Source organism: Moschus berezovskii, chromosome 3, assembly GCF_049115385.1.
Source record: "Moschus berezovskii isolate FMDL1 chromosome 3, NW_MosBer_1.0, whole genome shotgun sequence".
Taxonomy (NCBI): Eukaryota; Metazoa; Chordata; class Mammalia; order Artiodactyla; family Moschidae; genus Moschus; species Moschus berezovskii.
In genome coordinates this window covers 82,782,664-82,804,274 of record NC_142462.1, presented here as the reverse complement: position 1 = coordinate 82,804,274, position 21,611 = coordinate 82,782,664, and the positions used below count along the sequence as shown (strand labels likewise).

Here is a 21,611-nt window from a genome sequence, read left to right as displayed (position 1 = left end):
AGAATTCCATGGACTACAGTCCACAGGGTCACAAAGAGTTGGACAGACTGAGTGACTTTCGCTTTCACACTCACATATACATATATGTATATGTATTTTGTTATACTTAATACATACAAACAATTATGTGTATATCTCACTTTACCAAGCTGTAGTTACAAATTGATTTCTTTTGGTTAATTTTTGCCAGCATTTCTGGGAACTTTCAATTCAACTTTCTTCAGCTCAGATACATTTTATTCTCTGATTTATCTGATTATTGCCCTTCCCTGTCCTAGTATCTTATCCTAGAATTTATACATTAAATTTATTTGCTTTCATGACTATATGCTTTGGTCTTATTACTTATATTAATACTCTAGTTCTTTTAGTCTCGTTCTAGTTCAGGAAAAGAATTTGTTTTTAATTTCTATTTTATGGATTCAATATTTTTCAATGTCCAATCTGTTGTTTATTATATCCATATGGATTTTGATTTACAAACAATAATTTTAGTCACCAGTCTTTAATAATTTCAGATGGCTCCTATTCCATGAACTAATAATGCCTGTAGCTTTAGACCTGTATTCTTGAATATTGTGGAAAACTAAATTTGGAAAAAGTTTTAAAGTGTCTGCTCCTTATAGTAACTATTTCATAATGAAAACTTTTCTCTTATTCATCACATTGATCTCCTTTCTTGAATTATTCCATTATGATGTAGGTATTGGACTATTTTTTATATTCTCTTTTTTCTTAATAATGGTTTTTGCTTATTATTCTGGCATTATTTTGTGCATTTTCTTTCTTTATGTTAATCTAAATATTCTTTTCTATATTGCTGTTTCACTTCACCATTTATCTTTCTAATATGTGTAAAATCTTTCTTTTGTAGTATTCCAAATATGTTTAAACTTCTTTGCTCTTATGTGTTACATTCTGCTCTTCCTGTCATTATTCTGTTCTCACTTTACAATTTAATATACATTTATGATTATATTTTTACAATGTTAACATTTCATCCTCATTATTCATATCTATTTCTTATATTTATGCTTTAAACTTTTTTATCTCATTGCTTTATAAAATTTAATTTCCTATACCTTAAATCTAATTTATTTTTATTACTTTTGAAGATTCTAGTTTTTATCTTTGTGATATTTTAAATTTTATTATTTTAATTCAAGTTTATGCCTTGTGACATAATTAAAGGCTTAATCTTTGCTGTCATACTCCCATTTACAATTTCACTCTCTCTTCTAGAATAATTTTTAGTTTATTTCTGTATTTTTACCTAATTATTTTTATTCATAATTTTGAAATGACATTAGTTACTCTTTAATTCTTATTAATGGATTGTCCATTTCAATTGTTCTCCCAAATCCAATGCTTGGTAACTCAACACATGCATAATTTAATTCTCTCCTGGGCAAAAGGTACACTTTTCAAAGGAAGCAAAACATATCAAAATAACATGATTTCTTAAATGATGTAATTTCCTAATGTTCCACATTATCCAGCTCTTATATAAAGAATGTCAGACTCTCAGAAGCAATGGTCATAACTTTTAAAATTTGAGAAAAATATCCATGTCAAGATGCATTGGACTTATACATAGTAGAAATTTATGAACAGAGTGAATCACTTTCCTCTCCCAATAAGAGAATTAGTTTTACTGAAGAATCATGTTGTGTTGATCTACTTAAAAAGTGGCTAAGGTTAACTGCTCTTTAGAAGATCCATTAAAAATTTTCTGCCATCATTTTTTTGTAAAATTAATCTTATTCAACTATTCTTACTACCTGTAGATTCACCTCTCCTCTCCATAGTGTCATGGAAGAATCCTGTTATCTATGTCATCTTACTGAGAAGCCCTCATTATGAGAACAAAGAACAAAGAAAGATTATCCGAGGAGAAGTAACACAGATGACTTTTTTCTCTTGTCAATTCAGTCGCCAAAATGAAAATATTTAATAATGCTATGAACAGACTTCCCTTAGGGCAAGTGGCTACTAATCTGAGAGAACAATTGTCTGGAGGGCAGATGGTGGGTAATAAAAAAAAAATGAAGTAATTTTCCTAGTTCCAAGTTCTGTATCTGGGAAGTTGAATACTTATCATTTCCTAACAATATGATCAGATTGGGACCCAGAGAGCCTAACTACTCTATGTAAGAAAATGCCTAGTTTTGTTTTCATTTAGTTATTAAGATTTCCAAAGGCAGCTCAACCCCAATAGAGTTTATCATTTATTTTAATTTTCAAGACACTTCCTAGATAACTCTGTATACTTGGAACTTTTAAATAAAGGCATCATCACCATCATTGTCCTCACCATCAAGGCTCCTCTGATCCTTTGTCTACTTCTTCCAAAAGAAAATAAGGAATGAGTGAGAAGAAATGTAGAAGTGTGACAACTTTCATAATAACAAAGGAATCAAAATTCTGTATGTTAAGACTACTCGGATTTTTTTGTTGTGGTGTGACTTTAAAGAACCTATCTAAAGGGTCTCTCTACAGTGAGACTTGCCCTGCTTTTCTAATTTGACTTTTTGTACTTCATAATTAATCATCCAGGAATTAACACATTCCCTCAATTATCTCCTGCATACCATCCTAATGACCGTTAGACCTTTCCTTCTAAGCCCTGCTTTGACAAGATACCCTGTCTGATATCTTATTGGCAATATGTTTGATCTTTATTGTGTTGACAAGTAATAAGTTTGGTACCAGTTATGTGTCTTGTTTCTGTGATCTCATGTGCCCTAAAAACATGCATTTTTGTATTAACCTCACCTCTGGACACATGGTCTTCTAACCTTTATTATTTTTCTTTCTTTACACCAAAATTCTCACTTATTTTTTCATATCATCTTTTTTATATCTGTAAAAGCAAATTAAAATATTCTAAATAGTGACAGAAGAACTTGAGTACTTGCAAGGTGAATGCTGCTGCTGCTGCTGCTAAGTCGCTTCAGTCGTGTCCGACTCCGTGCGACCCCATTGACGAAAGCCCACCAGGGTCCCTCGTCCCTGGGATTCTCCAGGCAAGAACACTGGAGTGGGTTGCCATTTCCTTCTCCTAACTGAAACTTAATTCAAAATTGATCCTAAAAAATATTTTCTTAAAAGTAAATATGAGGTCTAATATTTATGCTACTAGAATTGAGTCATTCACTCCCAAGCTTACTGTATATTGTTTCTCATTTAAAGAATAGGAGTTTAAATTTTGGCACAGAACTACCAATGTCACAATTCACCAGCTTGCTGTCAGTTACATTAATTAGCTACATTAGTGTTCTACATTATGATTCATATGAACACAAATCACAATCTGCAAATGTAATTGAGCTCCAGGTAACAATCTCCTTACTACAAAGCATTCAGGAGTTCCGAGCTCATGTAAAACTGCTATTTTTCAGCTACAAGAATGTATCAGTGTAATGTTTGTTACAATTATCAATTTAAATGGCAACATGTGGTAAATTCAACTGCATTAATTACATCTTGTTTGTCATACAGACAATGATAGTGCCATTTATTCTAGTTTCAGTTGTGTACAGAGGAATGCACAGACTTATTTCCTCTCCCAGAAGATGCATTGTTACTTATGATTTTTTAAAAATTAATATTACAAGACAAAATAACTGTGAAGCACTATAGAGATACATAAGATACATATAAATCACCTGGATACAATAAATGCCTGTATATTAATCACCTGGATACAATAAATGCCTGTATATTAGAATCATTCTTGGATCGTTTCATTAAAGAACGCATTAACAATATTAGGCAAGAAAAAACCCAGATGTCAAACTCATTAATTTATAACCCTTTAGTTATTAAGAATATGTACCTTCGGATATATCTGTTGATTAATTATAATTTGTTTACATTGTTTAGAGAACCAAAAAATATATCATTGAGATTTCCTGAGAAGTTGAAGAGAGTTTTGAACCACCTGAAGCACCTTGAATTCTTACCATTCAGACTGTTGCCTTAACTCAGCCAGCTGATGAAGTCGCTTAAGTGCTTTTTCTTGTTTCTTTTCATCTTTCCATGACTTGGAAGCTACATTTCGAGCAAATTCACGTTGCTTTAATTCTTTCAGTCTCTGTGGACAAAGAAGCAAAACAGAAACGATGCTATGAATAAGTAATATATCTTTTTTCCATCCAAAAGCTTCCTTTTTAAACTCTGTCCAGGGTACAGAGGTGACTTTCTGGATAGGGAAGCACCTTCTCCATCAATTCTCTTCTCTGCTCCAAGATCAATTTAGTTGTCAATTGGCATATTCATCAAAGCTTGTTACAATCACTACAGAATTGTACTGCAAAGCTGGACCCCAGTCCTTACCAGGACCACCCTGAGTATGTAATTGCAATCATCTCTGTGCCTGTGAAAACAAAAATGGAGGATACTGTGCAATATATGAATGGGTATAAAGGGAGAGAAAGTTATGCAATGCACTTTCCTCCATGCAATGTCACTAGCTCTCTCACTTATAAAACATAACTACTCTTATTCCTGAAAATTGGTGTGATGAAATACACTGGGTAAAATGAGCTTATTTCAGTAAAGAAATCTGCTATTGTGTAAGATTTAGTTCAAAGCTCTAAATGAAATTCTCAATTCATTTTTTTCTCTCATGGAGATATTTATCCAACTCTGATTTCTATATTGTATCCAGGGGGACAAGAATGGGTCAGGGATTTAAATTCAGGATAGAGCTTTGGCCTACAACTTCTTTTAATTAATCTTGTCTCTAAAACAATTGGATTAAGTGAAGACTGGATGCTACTCATTACCTGTTTGGATCACTACTTCAGAATATACCATTGTGTTTAGCTGCTCAGTTGTGTCCAACTCTTTGTAACCCCATGGACTATATCCCACTGGGCTCCTCTATCCTTGGGTATTCTCCAGGCAAGAATACTGCAGTGGGTTGACATGCCCTCCTCCGGGGGATCTTCCCAACCCAGGGATTGAACCTAGATCTCCCACATTGCAGGCAGATTCTTTTACCACGTGAGCCACCAGGGAAGCCTAGTGATAATGAACAAATTGAGATACAGCCACAATCAAATGAGCATCTTGAAGTTTGGGGTTTAATCCTGATTTAAGAGTATATTTGAAGAGTAGCCCTCTTAACCCATATAAAATGATTTTAAACTGTCTGAAATCTGTGTCATTTAATCTGTTTTTATTTCCCAAATCAAGTATAAAAAGACATTTTTCCAGGAAAGGCAATACAGGCAGTTACATTGTGGTAGACTATTTCTCACCTACAGAATAAGGGCCAAGACTTTTAATGATCATCAGTTTCCTTTTTGAAAGGGAACATGTTCAGAGGAGATTGTAGTCAAATCACTGTTCCCAGGCTAAGTACTTAAGGAGGGAAACAGAATACTCTTTCAAAGAAAATATTCTTAGCAGAAAGAGCAAGTTTCACAGAACTAGAAACAATCACAGAGAGAAAAGTAGAGTCAGCCTAAATTTGGTTTTTGACAAATGTTTCAGGCCTTTTAAAAAACAGGAGACTTCAAAAAATAAAATAATGGCCCATGTGTTATCAGAAAAAAAAAAAAAAAGGATCAACAACTCTCTAGAGCTGATATTCTCTAGAGCTGCATGACCTAAACCTTAAAGGCTAGCCTTGGTCAGAAGACTGATTTTATAAAAATTCCCATTTGTACTTACTCTCCTACTCTCACCTCCTCAGCCCCCATATGCATAATTATCTAGTTACTGGGTTTAATTATCTTATGAGCAAAGACATTTTGGAAATTGTCCAACATAATTAAGAGACCGCAGAGAATGCAGTTCAACTGAGTGAAAGAGAGACCGTGGCTACTTTGATAAAGAGAGGGATTTATTTTATTTTTTACTCTCAATTACTACTGAACATAAAATACTCTATATTTATTTAATACTTTATATTACTAGGATATAAAACCTGAATAGCCTACGAGAGGAAACCTGTTCTGATTTACTCACATCTGATGAATCTCATTATTCAAAACTTGTTTGAAATTTCCAGGTATACCTGGTTCTTTCAATAGCTTTTCAGATTCCAATATTGTACTCCTTTCTCTGAGTTACAGAGATGATTGAGAATTTTGTCTCATTCATCCTACAACAAATACTGTTAATTCCTACTATGAACTGCAGATATAGAGATGCACAAATCAACTATCTTTCCCTCAAGGGAGATGAACAAATAAACAGATATTTTTATAATGTAGAATTGAGTTTCTTAAGAGTGGACAAGTTGCTTTAGAAGCATACAGGAAAAGTTAAGATAGACTGGAGAGGGGGGTGGGGGTGGTGGGGATTGAGAATTGCTGTGTTGAGAAAATCAGCAAAGCTTAAATATTTTTAAGGAACACAGAAAACTAGAAAATAACCTGAAGTCACAGTCTTGTCTTGGCCAAAGCTGAGTGCTCAAGACTACACAAGGAAATCCCTGCAGAGATCTGCAGAAGGGGCCCTTCAAAGTTCAGCATACTCATCAGCACTACATGTGTGTAAGGCAACTATTCCAGGCCAAGAAAATAACCACCTGAAATAACTAAAGGAAACAATGCCTAGCATTCATATACAAACAGAAATAGTGCCTGTTGTTGCCAACAAATTTGGGAAAACTCTTGGGACACTGAGTACAGAATTCAGGGAGTCTTGCTTCAGCAGAGAATAATTAGCCACATATTGAACACTATTTTACATTTGCCTAAGAAATGAATTTTATCATTTTATCAAAGCTAAAACTATAAATCTGATTCCAAGCAACTAAACTGCATTTCAGAACCAAACTCAAGAATATTTATAAAAATATAAACTTCCACAAACAAGGAAAAATAAATGACACCTAATCAAAGATTTTTAGGCATGCAAAGAAGTGAGATAACACATCCAAAAATGAGGAAGTCAACCAATCAAAACCAACACAGAACTGACACAAAACCAATACAGAACTCTAGAACAGGTGCTAGAATTGGCAGGAAAGTATATTAACACAGTTATAACTGCATACATATATTCAAAAAAGTAGAAAAGAGACAGTGGACGAAAGTGTGGTTGGAGTCTCTGAAGAAAGAGGAGAGAATATTTGAAAATACAGTGGGTGATAATATTTCAAACTTTCTGAAAACTATAAATACACAGATTCTCTCCCCTCTCCCCTAAAAAAAACCTTCAAGCACCAGTGATGTGAAGACAACTACACCAAGTCTCAGCATAATCAAATTTTTAAAAGCCAGGAAAAAAGTGAAAATTTTAAAAAAGTATCCAGAAAGAAAAGACATATTTCTGTACAGAGAACAGATATGAGGATGGCAGAATTTTCAGTAGAAACAAGCAACTGAGGATATAATGGAGCAACATTTTCAAATTTCTGAAAGAAAATTTAAAACTTCTAAAAATAAAATTCTAGACCCAGTGAACATATCCTTAAAAAAGGGATAAATAGAGATGATACCAAACACTAAAGTCTGAAAGAATTCAACAGCAGAAAACCACATGATAAGAAATGTTAAAGAATATCATTGGACATAAGGAAAATATTAACAGGCAGATATACATATCTACAAAAAACAATGACACCAGAAATAGTAACCATAATGATGACTAAGACATCTGGACAGTTTTACAAGGTCAGTGGGTGGAGCCTTTTCTAAAGGAGAGGACGGAAAAAGGAAGCATGTTGAGTACATTCCTCACCTTGTATTGAATAATTTATAATGTTTCATGGAAATATTTGTATTTTCTGTGAATCCAAGATCATATGTCACTACTGAAGAAAATAATAAATTTAGGATTAAAGCATTGATTTGTTGTCAAACTTTTCCTTGATAAATTTTATTTGAAGCTTGCCCTTGGGCCTCTCTGGTAGCTCAGCTGGTAGAGACCCCACCTGCAATGCAGGAGACCCTGGTTCGATCCCTGGGTCAGGAAGTTCCCCTGAAGAAGGGATAGGCTACCCACCCTAGTATTTTTGGGCTTCCCTGCTGGCTCAGATGGTAAAGAATCTGTCTGCAATGAGACCTAAGTTCGATCCCTGGGCTGGGAAGATCCCCTGGAGAAGGGAATGGCTTCCCACTCCAGCATGTTTGCCTGAAGAATTCCATGGACAAAGGAGCCGGGAAGGCTACAGTCCATGGGGTCACAAAGAGTTGGACACGACTGAGCAACTTTCACTTCTTTCACTTTTACCCTTGGTTATTAGAACCAATTGAACATATCGCTCAGTCATGTCCGACTCTTTGCAACCCCATGGACTGTAACCTACCAGGCTCCTCTGTCCATGGGATTTTCCAAGCAAGCGTAAAGGAGGGGGTTGCAATTTCCTTCTCCAGGGCATCTTCCCAACTGCATTGCAGGCAGACGCTTTTCCATCTGAGCCACCAAGAAGACCCTATGATATCCTACTGCCTTCCGATATATAAGATATCATATTTGCACTACCAAAACAAAACATTTTCCTTTGAAACCTTCAGATAGCTGTCTGTTTCTGATGAAAACAAAAATTTGTGTTCCTCAAAATTTCTCTTTAAAACAGAATGTAGCTTATACCGATGTGTGTGTCACAGAACAGTAATGATATCGGATATGTTTCTTTGTATTACAATTTCCTTATTTGCCCAGTGCAGATGATGCACAGATCATTTATGTGCATGTTTTTAGAGATAAATAAGCATTATATAAAATGTCCTTAAGCTGATAGCAGCTACTAGAGATTAAGTTAGATCGCTTTGGGTAAAGAATACAGAACTTTATTATAGCTAGGTGATAAGTCCTGCCTGGTTCTTTGGCTCACAGCCAGATAATCACAGAGAAGAAAAAAAAACTGAGATCTTTCCAAGGCTGGTAGGCATATTAAAAAGCAGAGACATTACTTTACAAAAGTATGTCGAGTCAAAGCTATGGTTTTTCCAGTAGTCTTGTATGGATGTGAGAGTTGGACTATAGAGAAAGCTGAGCACAGAAGAACTGATGCTTTTGAACTGTGGTGTTGGAGAAGACTCTTGAGAGTCCCTTGGACTGCAGGGAGATCCAACCAGTCCCCTAAAGGAAATCAGTCCTGAATGTTCATTGGAAAGACTGATGTTGAAGCTCAAACTCCAATAATTTGGCCATCTGATGCGAAGAGCTGACTCGTTTGAAAAAACCCTGATGTTGGGAAAGATTGAAAGTGGGAGGAGAAGGGGACAGCAGAGGAAGAGATGGCTGGATGGCATCACCAACTCAATGGACATGAATTTGAGTGAAATCTGGGAGTTGATGCACAGGGAGGCCTGGCATGCTGCAGTCCATGGGGTCGCAAAGAGTCGAACATGACTGAGCAACTAAACTGAACTGAACTGAAGGATGGTAGGAAGATGAATTTTTTTGCGAATGGAATCCACTGAACTGTTCAGTGGATACAGTTGGTATATACTACATTTCAACTTGGCCTTTAATTTCCACCTATTGCCCAAGAGTTTAAAGAGACATGGCCACACCTGCCAAAGTAAGAGATAAAATGCTTGTGTCTGTTTAGTTCAGTTCAGTCAATCAATCGTGTCCGACTCTTTGCAACCCCATGAATCACAGCATGCCAGGGCTCCCTGTCCATCACCAACTCCCAGAGTTCACTCAAACTCATGTCTATCGAGTCGGTGATGCCATCCAGCCATCTCATTCTCTGTCATCCCCTTCTCCTCCCACCCCCAATCCCTCCCAGCATCAGAGTCTTTTCCAGAGAGTCAACTCATCGCATAAGGTGGCCAAAGGATTGGAGCTTCAGCTTTAGCGTCAGTCCTTCCAATGAACACCCAGGATTGATCTCCTTTAGAATGGATTGGTTGGATCTCCTTGCAGTCCAAGGGACTCTCAAGAGTCTTCTCCAACACCACAGTTCTAAAGCATCAATTCTTCGGCGATCAGCTTTCTTCACAATCCAACTCTCACATCCATACATGAGCAATGGAAAAAACTATAACCTTGACTAGATGGACCTCGGTTGGCAAAGTAATGTCTCTGCTTTGTAATATGCTATCTAGGTTGGTCAGAACTTCCCTTCCAAGGAGAAAACGTCTTTTAATTTCATGGTTTCAATCAGCATCTGCAGTGATTTTGGAGCCCCCAAAAATGTGGATAAACACAAAATCACATCTCTGCTAAATAGACTGCTTAGATTTAACATCATTACTGAATTTCTCCTTTCAGAAGCTGTCACTGAATAGACATGTCTTATGATTGGGAAAAAGATGCCTGGATAGCATCACTGACTCAATGGACAGGAGTCTGAGCAAACTCCAGGGGACAGTGAAAGGCAGGGAAGCCTGGCGTGCTGCAGAGCATGGGATCGCAAAGAGTCGGACATGACTTGGCAGCTAAACAACAACAATTTTTCTTAAAAAATCACCCCCAAATATGCTTCACACTATATCACTGCCCAATTAGCTAAAATGTGAATGCTTCTCCTGTATTTTTAAGTACAAAAGGATAGCTTTATTTCTTTCCAAGGTAAAGGGGGACATAGCTGGCTCCTGCCTGAAAAACTAAGTGCCTGAAGCTTAAAGAATTGATGAGGGGTTTTGCCAAAGAATGCTCAAACTACTGCACAATTGCACTCATCTCACACGCTAATAAAGTCATCCTCAAAATTCTCCAAGCCAGGCTTCAGCAATACGTGAACCGTGAACTTCCAGATGTTCAAGCTGGTTTTAGAAAAGGCAGAGGAAACAGAGATCAAATTGCCAACATCCATGGATCATGGAAAAAGCAAGACAGTTCCAGAAAAACATCTATTTCTGCTTTATTGTCTATGCCAAAGCTTTTGACTGTGTGGATAACAATAAACTGTGGAAAATTCTGAAAGAGATGGGAATACCAGACCACCTGACCTGCCTCTTGAGAAACCTGTATGTAGGTCAGGAAGCAACAGTTAAAACTGGACATGGAACAACAGTCTGGTTCCAAATAGGAAAAGATTACGTCAAGGCTGTATATTGTCACCCTGCTTATTTAACTTCTGTGCAGAGTACATCAGGAGGAATGTTGGACTGGAAGAAGCACAAGGTGGAATCAAGATTGCTGGGAGAAATATTTATAACCTCAGATATGCAGATGACTCCACCCTTATGGCAGAAAGTGAAGAGGAACTAAAGAGCCTCTTGATAAAAGTGAAAGAGGAGAGTGAAAAAGTTGGCTTAAAGCTCAACATTCAGAAAACTAAGATCATGGCATCTGGTCCCATCACTTCATGGGAAATAGATGGGGAAACAGTGGAAACAGTGTCAGACTTTATTTTTTTGGGCTCCAAAATCACTGCAGACGCTGATTGAAACCATGAAATTAAAAGACGCTTACTCCTTGGAAGGAAAGTTATGACCAACCTAGATAGCATATTAAAAAGCAGAGACATTACTTTGCCAACCAAGGGCACTCTAGTCAAGGTTATGGTTTTTCCCGTGGTCATGTATGGATGTGAGAGTTGGACTGTGAAGAAAGCTGATTGCCGAAGAATTGATGCTTTTGAACTGTGGTGTTGGAGAAGACTCTTGAGAGTCCCTTGTACTGCAAGGAGAACCAACCAGTCCGTTCTAAAGGAGATCAATCCTGGGTGTTCATTGGAAGGACTGATGCTAAAGCTGAAACTGCAATACTTTGGCCACCTGATGCGACGAGTTGACTCACTGGAAAAGACTCTGATGCTGGGAGGGATTGGGGGTGGGAGGAGAAGGGTACGACAGAGAATGAGATGGTTGGATGGCATCACCGACTCGATGGACATGAGTTTGAATGAACTCTGGGTGTTGGTGATGGCCACGGAGGCCTGGCATGCTGTGATTCATGGGGTTGCAAAGAGTCGGACATGACTGAGGGACTGAACCGAACTAAACTGAACTTATAACAAGGGTTCAAGGATGGGATCTCTGACAAGACTAGGGTGTGTGCACAGCTTGCACTCCCTTAATCTTATCAGGTGTTCTCCTAATCTTGATGAACTTCAATGTTCAGACACATTTTATTTTATTTTATTGGAGGCAAATTACCTTACATTAATATATTGGTTGGTTTTGTCATACATTGACACGAATCTGCCCCGGTGTACATGTGTTCCCTTTCTTGAACCCCTTCCCACCTCCCTCTTCTCCATATCTTCCCTCCAGGTCATCCCCGTGCACCAGCCGTAAGCATCCTGTATCATGCGTTGAACCTGGACTGGTGATTCATTTCACATATGATAATATACATGCTACAATGCCATTCTCCCAAATCATCCCACCCTCACCCTCTCCCACAGAGTCCCAAAGACTGTTCTATACATCTGTGTCTCTTTTGCTGTCTCGTATACAGGGTTATCATTTGCATCTTTCTAAATTCCATATATATATGCATTAGTATACTGTATTCGTGTTTTTCTTTCTGGTTTACTTCACTCTGTATAATAGGCTCAGTTTCATCCACCTCATTAGAACTGGTTCAAATGTATTCTTTTTAATGGCTGAATAATACTCCATTGTGTATATGTACCAAAGCTTTCTTATCCATTTGTCTGCAGATGGACAACTAGGTTGCTTCCATGTCCACGCTATTATAAACAGTGCTGCAATGAACATTGCAGTACATGTGTCTCTTTCAATTCTGGTTTCCTCAGTGTGTACGCCCAGGAGTGCGATTGCTGGATCATATGGCAGTTCTATTTCCAGTTTTTGGAGGAATCTCCACACTGTTCTCCATAGTGGTTGTACTAGTGTACATTCCCACCAACAGTGTAAGAGGGTTCCCTTTTCTCCACAACCTCTCAAGCATTTATTGCATGTAGACTTTTGCATAGCAGCCATTCTGACTGGTGTGAAATGGTATCTCATTGTGGTTTTGATCCCTGATTATGAGGGATGTTGAGCATTTTTTCCTATGTTTGTTAGCCATCTTTATGTCTTCTCTGGAGAAATGTCTGTTTAGTTCTTTGGCCCATTTTTTGATTGGGTCACTTATTTTTCTGGAATTGAGCTGCAGGAGCTGCTTGTATGTTTTGGAGATTAATCCTTTATCAGTTGCTTCATTTGCTATTATTTTCTCACATTCTGAAGGTTGTCTTTTCCCCTTGCTTATAATTTCCTTTGATTTGCAGAAGCTTTTGATTTTAATTAGGTCCCATTTGTTTATTTTTGCTTTTATTTCCAATATTCTGGGAGGAGGGTCTTGGAGGATCTTGCTGTGATTTATGTCAAAGACTGTTTTGCCTACGTTCTCCTCTAGGACATTTATAGAATCTGGTCTTACATTTAACTCTCTGTTCCATTTTGAGTTTATTTTTGTGTATGGTGTTAGGAAGTGTTCTAGTTTCATTCTTTTACAAGTGGCTGACCAGTTTTCCCAGCTAGTTAAAGAGACTGTATTTTCTCCATTTTATATTCTTGCCTCCTTTGTCAAAGATAAGTTGTCCATAGGTGCGTGGATTTATCTCTGGGCTTTCTATTTTATTGCATTGATCTATATTTCTGTCTTTATGCCAGTACCATACTGTCTTGATGACTGTGGCTTTGTAGTAGAGCTTGAAGTCCGGCAGGTTAATTCCTCCAGTTCCATTCTCCTTCTTCAACATTGATTTGGCTATTCGAGGTATTTTTTATTTCCATACAAAGTGTGAGATTATTTGTTCTAGTTCTGTGAAAAATATCATTGGTAGCTTGATAGGGATTGCATTGAATGTATGAATTACTTTGAGTAGTATACTCATTTTTACAATATTTATTCTTCCAATCCACGATATATTTCTCCATCTATTAGTGTCCTCTTTGATTACTTTCCACTGTTTTTCCATCTATTTCCCATGAAGTGATGGGACCAGATGCCATAATCTTTGTTTTCTGAATGTTGAGCTTCAAGCCTACCTTTTCACTCTCCTCTTTCACTTTCAGCAAGAGGCTTTTGAGTTCCTCTTCACTTTCTGCCATAAGGGTAGTGTCATCTGCATATCTGAGGTTATTGATATTTCTCCCAGCAATCTTGATTCCAGCTTGTGCTTCTTCCAGCCCAGCGTTCCTCATGATGTACTCTGCATATAAGTTAAATAAGCAAGGTGACAATATACAACCTTGACGTACACCTTTTCCTATTTGGAACCAGTCTGTTGTTCCATGTCCAGTTCTAACTGTTGCTTCCTGACCTGCATACAGGTTTCTCTTGATTATTTTCACTAGTGTTTTATAGTTTTCTATGTACAAGCCTTTTGTTTCCTTAGATAGATATATTCCTAAGTATTTAATTCGTTTCGTTGCAAGAGTGAATGGAATAGTTTCCTTAATTTCTCCTTCTATTTTCTCATTATTAGTGTATAGGAATGCAAGGGATTTCTGTGTGTTGATTTTATATCCTGCAACTTTACTGTATTCATTGATTAGCTCTAGTAGTTTTCTGGTAGAGTCTTTAGGGTTTTCTGTGTAGAGGATCATGTCATCAGCGAACAGTGAAAGTTTTACTTCTTCTTTTCCAATTTGTATTCCTTTTATGTCTTTTTCTGCTCTGTTTGCTATAGCCAAAACTTCCAGAACTATGTTGAATAGTAGTGGTGAGAGTGGGCACGTTGTCTTGTTTCTGACTTTAGGGGAAATGCTTTCAATTTTTCACCATTGAGGATAATGTTTGCTGTGGGCTTGTCATATATAGCTTTTATTATGTTGAGATATGTCCCTTCTATTCCCACTTTCTGGAGGGTTTTTATCATAAACGGATGTTGTGTTTTGTTGAAGGCTTTCTCTGCATCTATTGAGATAATTATATGATTTTTATTTTTCAGTTTGTTAATGTGGTGTATTACGTTGATTGATTTGCAGGTATTGAAGAATCCTTGCATTCCTCGGTAAAAGCCCACTTGGTCATGATGTATGATCTTCTTAATGTGTTGTTGGATTCTGATTGCTAGAATTTTGTTAAGGATTTTTGCATCTATGTTCATCAGTGATATTGGCCTGTAGTTTTCTTTTTTTGTGGGATCTTTACCAGGTTTTGGGAGTAGGGTGATGGTGGCCTCATAGAATGCGTTTGGAAGTTTCCCTTCCTCAGCAATTTTCTGGAAGTGTTTGAGTGAATAGGTGTTAGCTCTTCTCTAAATTCTTGGTGGAATTCAGCTGTGAAGACATCTGGACCTGGGCTTTTGTTTGCTGGAAGATTTCTGATTACAGCCTCTAGTTCCGTGCTTGTGATGGGTCTGTTCAGATTTTCTATTTCTTCCTGGTTCAGTTTTGGAAAGGTGTACTTTTCTAGGAATTTGTCCATTTCTTCCAAGTTATTCATTTTATTGCCATATAATTGCTGATAGTATTCTCTAATAATCCTTTGTATTTCTGTGTTGTCAGTTGTGATCTCTCCATTTTCATTTCTAATTTTATTGATTTGGTTCTTCTCCCTTTGTTTCTTGATGAGTCTGGCTAGCGGTTTGTCAATTTTATTTACCTTCTCAAAGAACCAGCTTTTGGCTTTGTTGATTTTTGCTATGGTCTCTTTTGTTTCTTTTGCATTTATCTCTGCCCTAATTTTTATGATTTCTTTGCTTCTACTGACCCTAGGGTTCTACATTTCTTCCTTTTCTAGTTTCTTTAGATGTAGAGTTAGGTTATTTAGTTGACTTTTTTCTTCTTTCTTGAGGTGTGCCTGTATTGCTATGAACTTCCCCTTAGCACTGCTTTTACAGTGTCCCAGAGGTTTTGGGTTGTTGTGTTTTCATTTTCATTCATTTCTATGCATATTTTGATTTCTCTTTTGATTTCTTCTATGATTTGTTCATTATTCAGCAGCGTGTTGTTCAGCCTCCATATGTTGGCATTTTTAATAGTTTTTCTCCTGTAATTGAGATCTAATCTTACTGCATTGTAGTCAGAAAAGATGCTTGGAATGATTTCAATTTTTTTGAATTTACCAAGGCTAGATTTATGGCCCAGGATGTGATGTATCCTGGAAAAGGTTCTGTGTGCACTTGAGAAAAAGGTGAAATTCATTGTTTTGGCGTGATTTGTCCTATAGAGATCTATTAGGTCTAACTGGTCTATTGTATCATTTAAAGTTTGTGTTTCCTTGTTAATTTTCTGTTTAGTTGATCTATCCATAGGTTGAGTGGGGTATTAAAGTCTCCCACTATTATTGTGTTATTGTTAATTTCCCCTTTCATACTTGTTAGTAATTGTCTTACATATTGCGGTGCTCCTATGTTGGGTGCATAAATATTTATAATTTTTATATCTTCTTCTTGGATTGATCCTTTGATCATTATGTAGTTTCCTTCTTCGTCTCTTTTCTTTATTTTTTATTAATTTATTTTTTTTATTTTGCAATATTATATTGGTTGGTTTTGCCATACATTGACATGAATTCGCCCCAGTTCTTTGTCTCTTTTCACAGCCTTTGTTTTAAAGTCTATTTTATCTGATATGAGTATTGCTACTCCTGCTTTCTTTTGGTCTCTGTTTGCTTGGAATATCTTTTTCTAGCCCTTCACTTTCAGTCGGTATGTGTCCCTCATTTTGAGGTGGGTCTCTTGTAGACAACATTTACGGGGGTCTTGTTTTTGTATCCATTCAGCCAGCCTTTGTCTTTTGGTTGAGGCATTCAACCCATTTACGTTTAAGATGATTATTGATAAGTATGATCCCGTTGCCATTTTCTTTATTGTTTTGGGTTCGAGTTTATATACCTTTTCTGTGTTTCCAGTCTAGAGAAGATCCTTTAGTATTTGTTGGAGAGCTGGTTTGGTGATGCTGAATTCTCTCAGCTTTTGCTTGTCTGTAAAGCTTTTGATTTCTCCTTCATATTTGAATGAGATCCTTGCTGCTTATAGTAATCTGGGCTGTAGGTTACTTTCTTTCATCACTTCAAGTATGTCTTGCCATTCCCCCCTGGCCTGAAGAGTTTCTGCTGAAAGATCAGCTGTTATCCTTATGGGGATCCCCTTGTGTGTTATTTGCTGTTTTTCCCTTGCTGCTTTTAATATTTGTTCTTTGTGTTTGATCTTTGTTAATTTGATTAATATGTGCCTTGGAGTATTTCACCTTGGGTTTATCCTGTTAGGGACTCTCTGGGTTTCTTGGACTTGGGTGATTATTTCCTTCCCCATTTTAGGGAAATTTTCAACTATTATATTCTCAAGTATTCTCTCATGGTCTTTCTTTTTGTCTTCTTCTTCTGGGACTCCATGATTCGAATGTTGGGGCATTTAATATTGTCCATTTGTCTCTAATATTGTCCTCATTTTTTAAAATTCTTTTTTCTTTTTCCGTCTCTGTTTCATTTATTTCTACAATTCTATCTTCTAGCTCGCTTATTCTGTCTTCTGCCTCTGTTATTCTACTGTTTGTTCCCTCCAGAGTGTTTCTGATCTCATCTATTGCATTATTCATTATATATTGACTTTTTTATTTCCTCTAATTCCTTATTAAACATTTTTTGCATCTTCTCAATCCTTTTCTCCCATTTATTTATCCGTAACTCCATTTTGCTTTCCAGATTTTGAATCATTTTCATAATTAAAATTTGAAATTCTTTATTGGGTAGGTTCCCTTTATCTTCCTCTTTTGTTTGTGTTGGTGGACATTCATCCTGTTCCTTTATTTGCTGGGTATTTCTCTGCCTCTTCATCTTCCTTATATTGCTGTGTTTGGGGTGGCCTTTCTGTCTTCTGGCAGTTTGTGGAGTTCTATTTATTATGTAGTTACCTCGTTGTGTGTGGGGTTGGATGGGTGACTTGTCAAGGTTCCCTGGTTAGGGAAGCTTGTGTCGATGTTCCGGTGGGTGGAGCTGGGTTTCTTCTCTCTGGAGTGCAATGAAGTGTCCCGTAGTGAGTTTGAGATGTCAGTGGGTTTGGAGTGGCTTTGGGCAGCCTGTATATTGAAGCTTAGTGCTATTCTCCTGTGTTGCTGGATAGCTTGCGTAGTATGTCTTTCACTGAAACTTGTTGACCCTTGGGTGGTGCCTGGTTTCAGAGAGACGCCGGCCCCGGTGGCGCAGACGCGACGCGAGAGACGCCGGCCCCGGCGGCGCAGACGCGACGCGAGAGACGCCGGCCCCGGCGCAACAAACCACGCAAAGAGGTGCGGCCGTGAGGAGCTACCCCACGCCTGAGGCCAGGGCCGGCGGCCGAGAGGAGCTACCCCACGTCAAACAGGCGGTGGCTGCGCGGGCGCAGGAGGGCCGAGAGGAGCTACTCCGCGTTCAAGGTCAGGAGGGGCGGCCTCGAGGAGATACCCCTCACCCAAGGTAAGGTACAGCGGCTGCATTTTGCTGGAGCGGCTGTGAAGAGATTTTCCACGACCAAGGTAAGAGAAACCCAAATAAGACGGTAGGTATTGCTAGGGGGCACCAGAGGGCGGACAGACTGATATCATAATCACAGGAAACTAGCCAATCTGATCACATGGACCACAGCCGAATGTGGTCCACTGGAGAAGGGAATGGCAAACCACTTCAGTATACTTGCCTTGAGAACCCCATGAACAGTAACAAAGGGCAAAATGATAGGATACTGAATGAGGAATTCCCCAGGTCAGTAGGTGCCCAGTATGCTACTGGAGCTCAGTGGAGAAATAACTATAGAAGGAGTAAAGGGATGGAGCAAAAGCAAAACCAGTACCCAGTTGTGGATGTGACCAGTGATAGAAGCAAGGTCCGGTGCTGTAAAGAGCAGTATTGCATAGGAACCTGGAATGTTAGGTCCATGAATCAAGGCAAATTGGAAGTGGTCAAACAGGAGATGGCAAGAGTAAACGTTGACATTCTAGGAATCAGTGAATTAAAATGGACTGGAATGGGTGAATTTAACTCAGACGACCATTATATCTACTACTGTGGGCAGGAATCCCTTAGAAGAAATGGAGTAGCCATCATGGTCAACAAAAGAGTCCGAAATGCAGTACTTGGATGCAATCTTAAAAATGACAGGATGATTTCTGTTCGTTTCCAAGGCAAACCATTCAATATTACAGTAATCCAGGCCTATGCCCCAACCAGTAATGCTGAAGAAGCCGAAGTTAATCGGTTCTATGAAGACCTACAAGACCTTTTAGAACTAACACCCAAAAAAGATGTCCTTTTCATTATAGGGGATTGGAATGCAAAAGTAGGAAGTCAAGAAACACCTGGAGTAACTGGCAAATTTGGCCTTGGAGCACGGAATGAAGCAGGGCAAAGGCTAATAGAGTTTTGTCAAGAGAATGCACTGGTCATAGCAAACACCCTCTTCCAACAACACAAGAGAAGACTCTACACATGGACATCACCAGATGGTCAACACCGAAATCAGATTGATTATATTCTTTGCAACCAAAGATGGAGAAGCTGTATACAGTTAGCGAAAACAAGACCAGGAGCTGACTGTGGCTCAGATCATGAACTCCTTATTGCGAAGTTCAGACTTAAATTGAAGAAAGTAGGGAAAACCACTAGACCATTCAGATATGACCTCAATCAAATCCCTTATGATTATACAGTGGAAGTGAGAAATAGATTTAAGGGACTAGATCTGATTGATAGAGTGCCTGATGAACTCTGGACGGAGGTTCGTGACATTGTACAGGAGACAGGGACCAAGACCATCCCCATGGAAAAGAAATGCAAAAGAGCGAAATGGCTGTCTGAGGAGGCCTTACAAATAGCTGTGAAAAGAAGAGAGGCGAAAAGCAAAGGAGAAAAGGAAAGATATAAGCATCTGAATGCAGAGTTCCAAAGAATAGCAAGGAGAGATAAGAAAGCCTTCCTCAGTGATCAATGCAAAGAAATAGAGGAAAACAACAGAATAGGAAAAACAAGAGAGCTCTTCAAGAAAATTAGAGATTCCAAGGGAACATTTCATGCAAAGATGGGCTCTATAAAGGACAGAAATTGTATGGACCTAACAGAAGCAGAAGATATTAAGAAGAGGTGGCAGGAATACACAGAAGAACTGTACAAAAAAGATCTTCACGACCAAGATAGGCACGATAACGTGATCACTGACCTAGAGCCAGACATCTTGGAATGTGAAGTCAAGTGGGCCTTAGAAAGCATCACTACGAACAAAGCTAGTGGAGGTGATGGAATTCCAGTTGAGCTATTTCAAGTCTTGAAAGATGATGCTGTGAAAGTGCTGCACTCAATATGCCAGCAGATTTGGAAAACTCAGCAGTGGCCACAGGACTGGAAGAGGTCAGTCTTCATTCCAATCCCAAAGAAAGGCAATGCCAAAGAATGCTCAAAATACCGCACAATTGCACTCATCTCACACGCTAGTAAAGTCATGCTCAAAATTCTCCAAGCCAGGCTTCAGCAGTATATAAACCGTGAACTCCCAGATGTTCAAGCAGGTTTTAGAAAAGGCAGAGGCACCAGAGATCAAATTGCCAACATCCGCTGGATCATGGAGAAAGCAAGAGAGTTTCAGAAAAACATCTATTTCTGCTTTATTGACTATGCCAAAGCCTTTGACTGTGTCGATCACAATAAACTGTGGAACATTCTGAAAGAGATGGGAATCCCAGACCACCTGACCTGCCTCTTGAGAAACCTGTATGCAGGTCAGGAAGCAACTGTTAGAACTGGACATGGAACAACAGACTGGTTCCAAATAGGAAAAGGTGTACGTCAAGGTTGTATATTGTCACCTTGCTTATTTAACTTATGTGCAGAGTACATCATGAGGAACGCTGGGCTGGAAGAAGCACAAGCTGGAATCAAGATTGCCGGGAGAAATATCAATAACCTCAGATTTGCAGATGACACTACCCTTATGGCAGAAAGTGAAGAGGAACTCAAAAGCCTCTTGATGAAAGTGAAAGAGGAGAGTGAAAAGGTTGGCTTGAAGCTCAACATTCAGAAAACAAAGATCATGGCATCTGGTCCCATCACTTCATGTGAAATAGATGGAAAAACAGTGGAAACAGTGTCAGACTTTGTTTTTTTGGGCTCCAAAATCACTGCAGATGCTGATTGCAGCCATGAAATTAAAAGACGCTTGCTCCTTGGAAGGAAAGTTATGACCAACCTTGATAATATATTAAAAAGCAGAGACATTACTTTGCCAACCAAGGTCCGTCTAGTCAAGGCAATGGTTTTTCCTGTGGTCATGTATGGATGTGAGAGTTGGACTGTGAAGAAGGCTGACCGCCGAAGAATCGATGCTTTTGAACTGTGGTGTTGGAGAAGACTCTTGAGGGTCCCTTATACTGCAAGGAGATCCAACCAGTCCATTCTAGAGGAGATCAATCCTGGATGTTCATTGGAGGGACTGATGCTAAAGCTGAAACTGCAATATTTTGGCCACCTCATGCGACGAGTTGACTCACTGGAAAAGACTCTGATGCTGGGAAAGGTTGGGGGCGGGAGGAGAAGGGGACGACGGAGAATGAGATGGCTGGATGGCATCACCGACTCTGTGGACATGAGTTTGAGTGAACTCCGGGAGTTGGTGATGGACAGGGAGGCCTGGCGTGCTGTGATTCATGGGGTCGCGGAGAGTCGGACACGACTGAGCGACTGAACTGAACTGAACTGAACTGATGGAGGCCTTTGATGAGTACTTATCAATTAATGTTCTCTGGAACAGGAGATCTCTGGTGTTCTCAGGGTTTGGCCTTAAGCCTCTGCCTCTGGTTTTCAGTCTTATTCTTGCAGTAGGC

General features: G+C 38.5%; 1 protein-coding gene across 2 annotated transcripts in view; it reads right to left on the bottom strand.

Moving 5' to 3' along the window:
- Positions 1-21,611, bottom strand: part of ZNF804B (zinc finger protein 804B) — a 633,150-nt gene that overhangs the window by 5,466 nt on the left and 606,073 nt on the right. The window contains exons 1-2 of one of the 2 annotated variants that reach the window (XM_088832382.1): positions 4,221-4,229; positions 3,966-4,096 (exon numbers count right to left, since the gene is read on the bottom strand). In XM_088832382.1, the coding sequence (XP_088688508.1) occupies positions 3,966-4,096; positions 4,221-4,229 (140 nt within the window). Of the gene's footprint in view, positions 1-3,965; positions 4,097-4,220; positions 4,230-21,611 lie in introns of those variants that run through there. The other variant, XM_055421036.2, reaches the window with a different exon arrangement.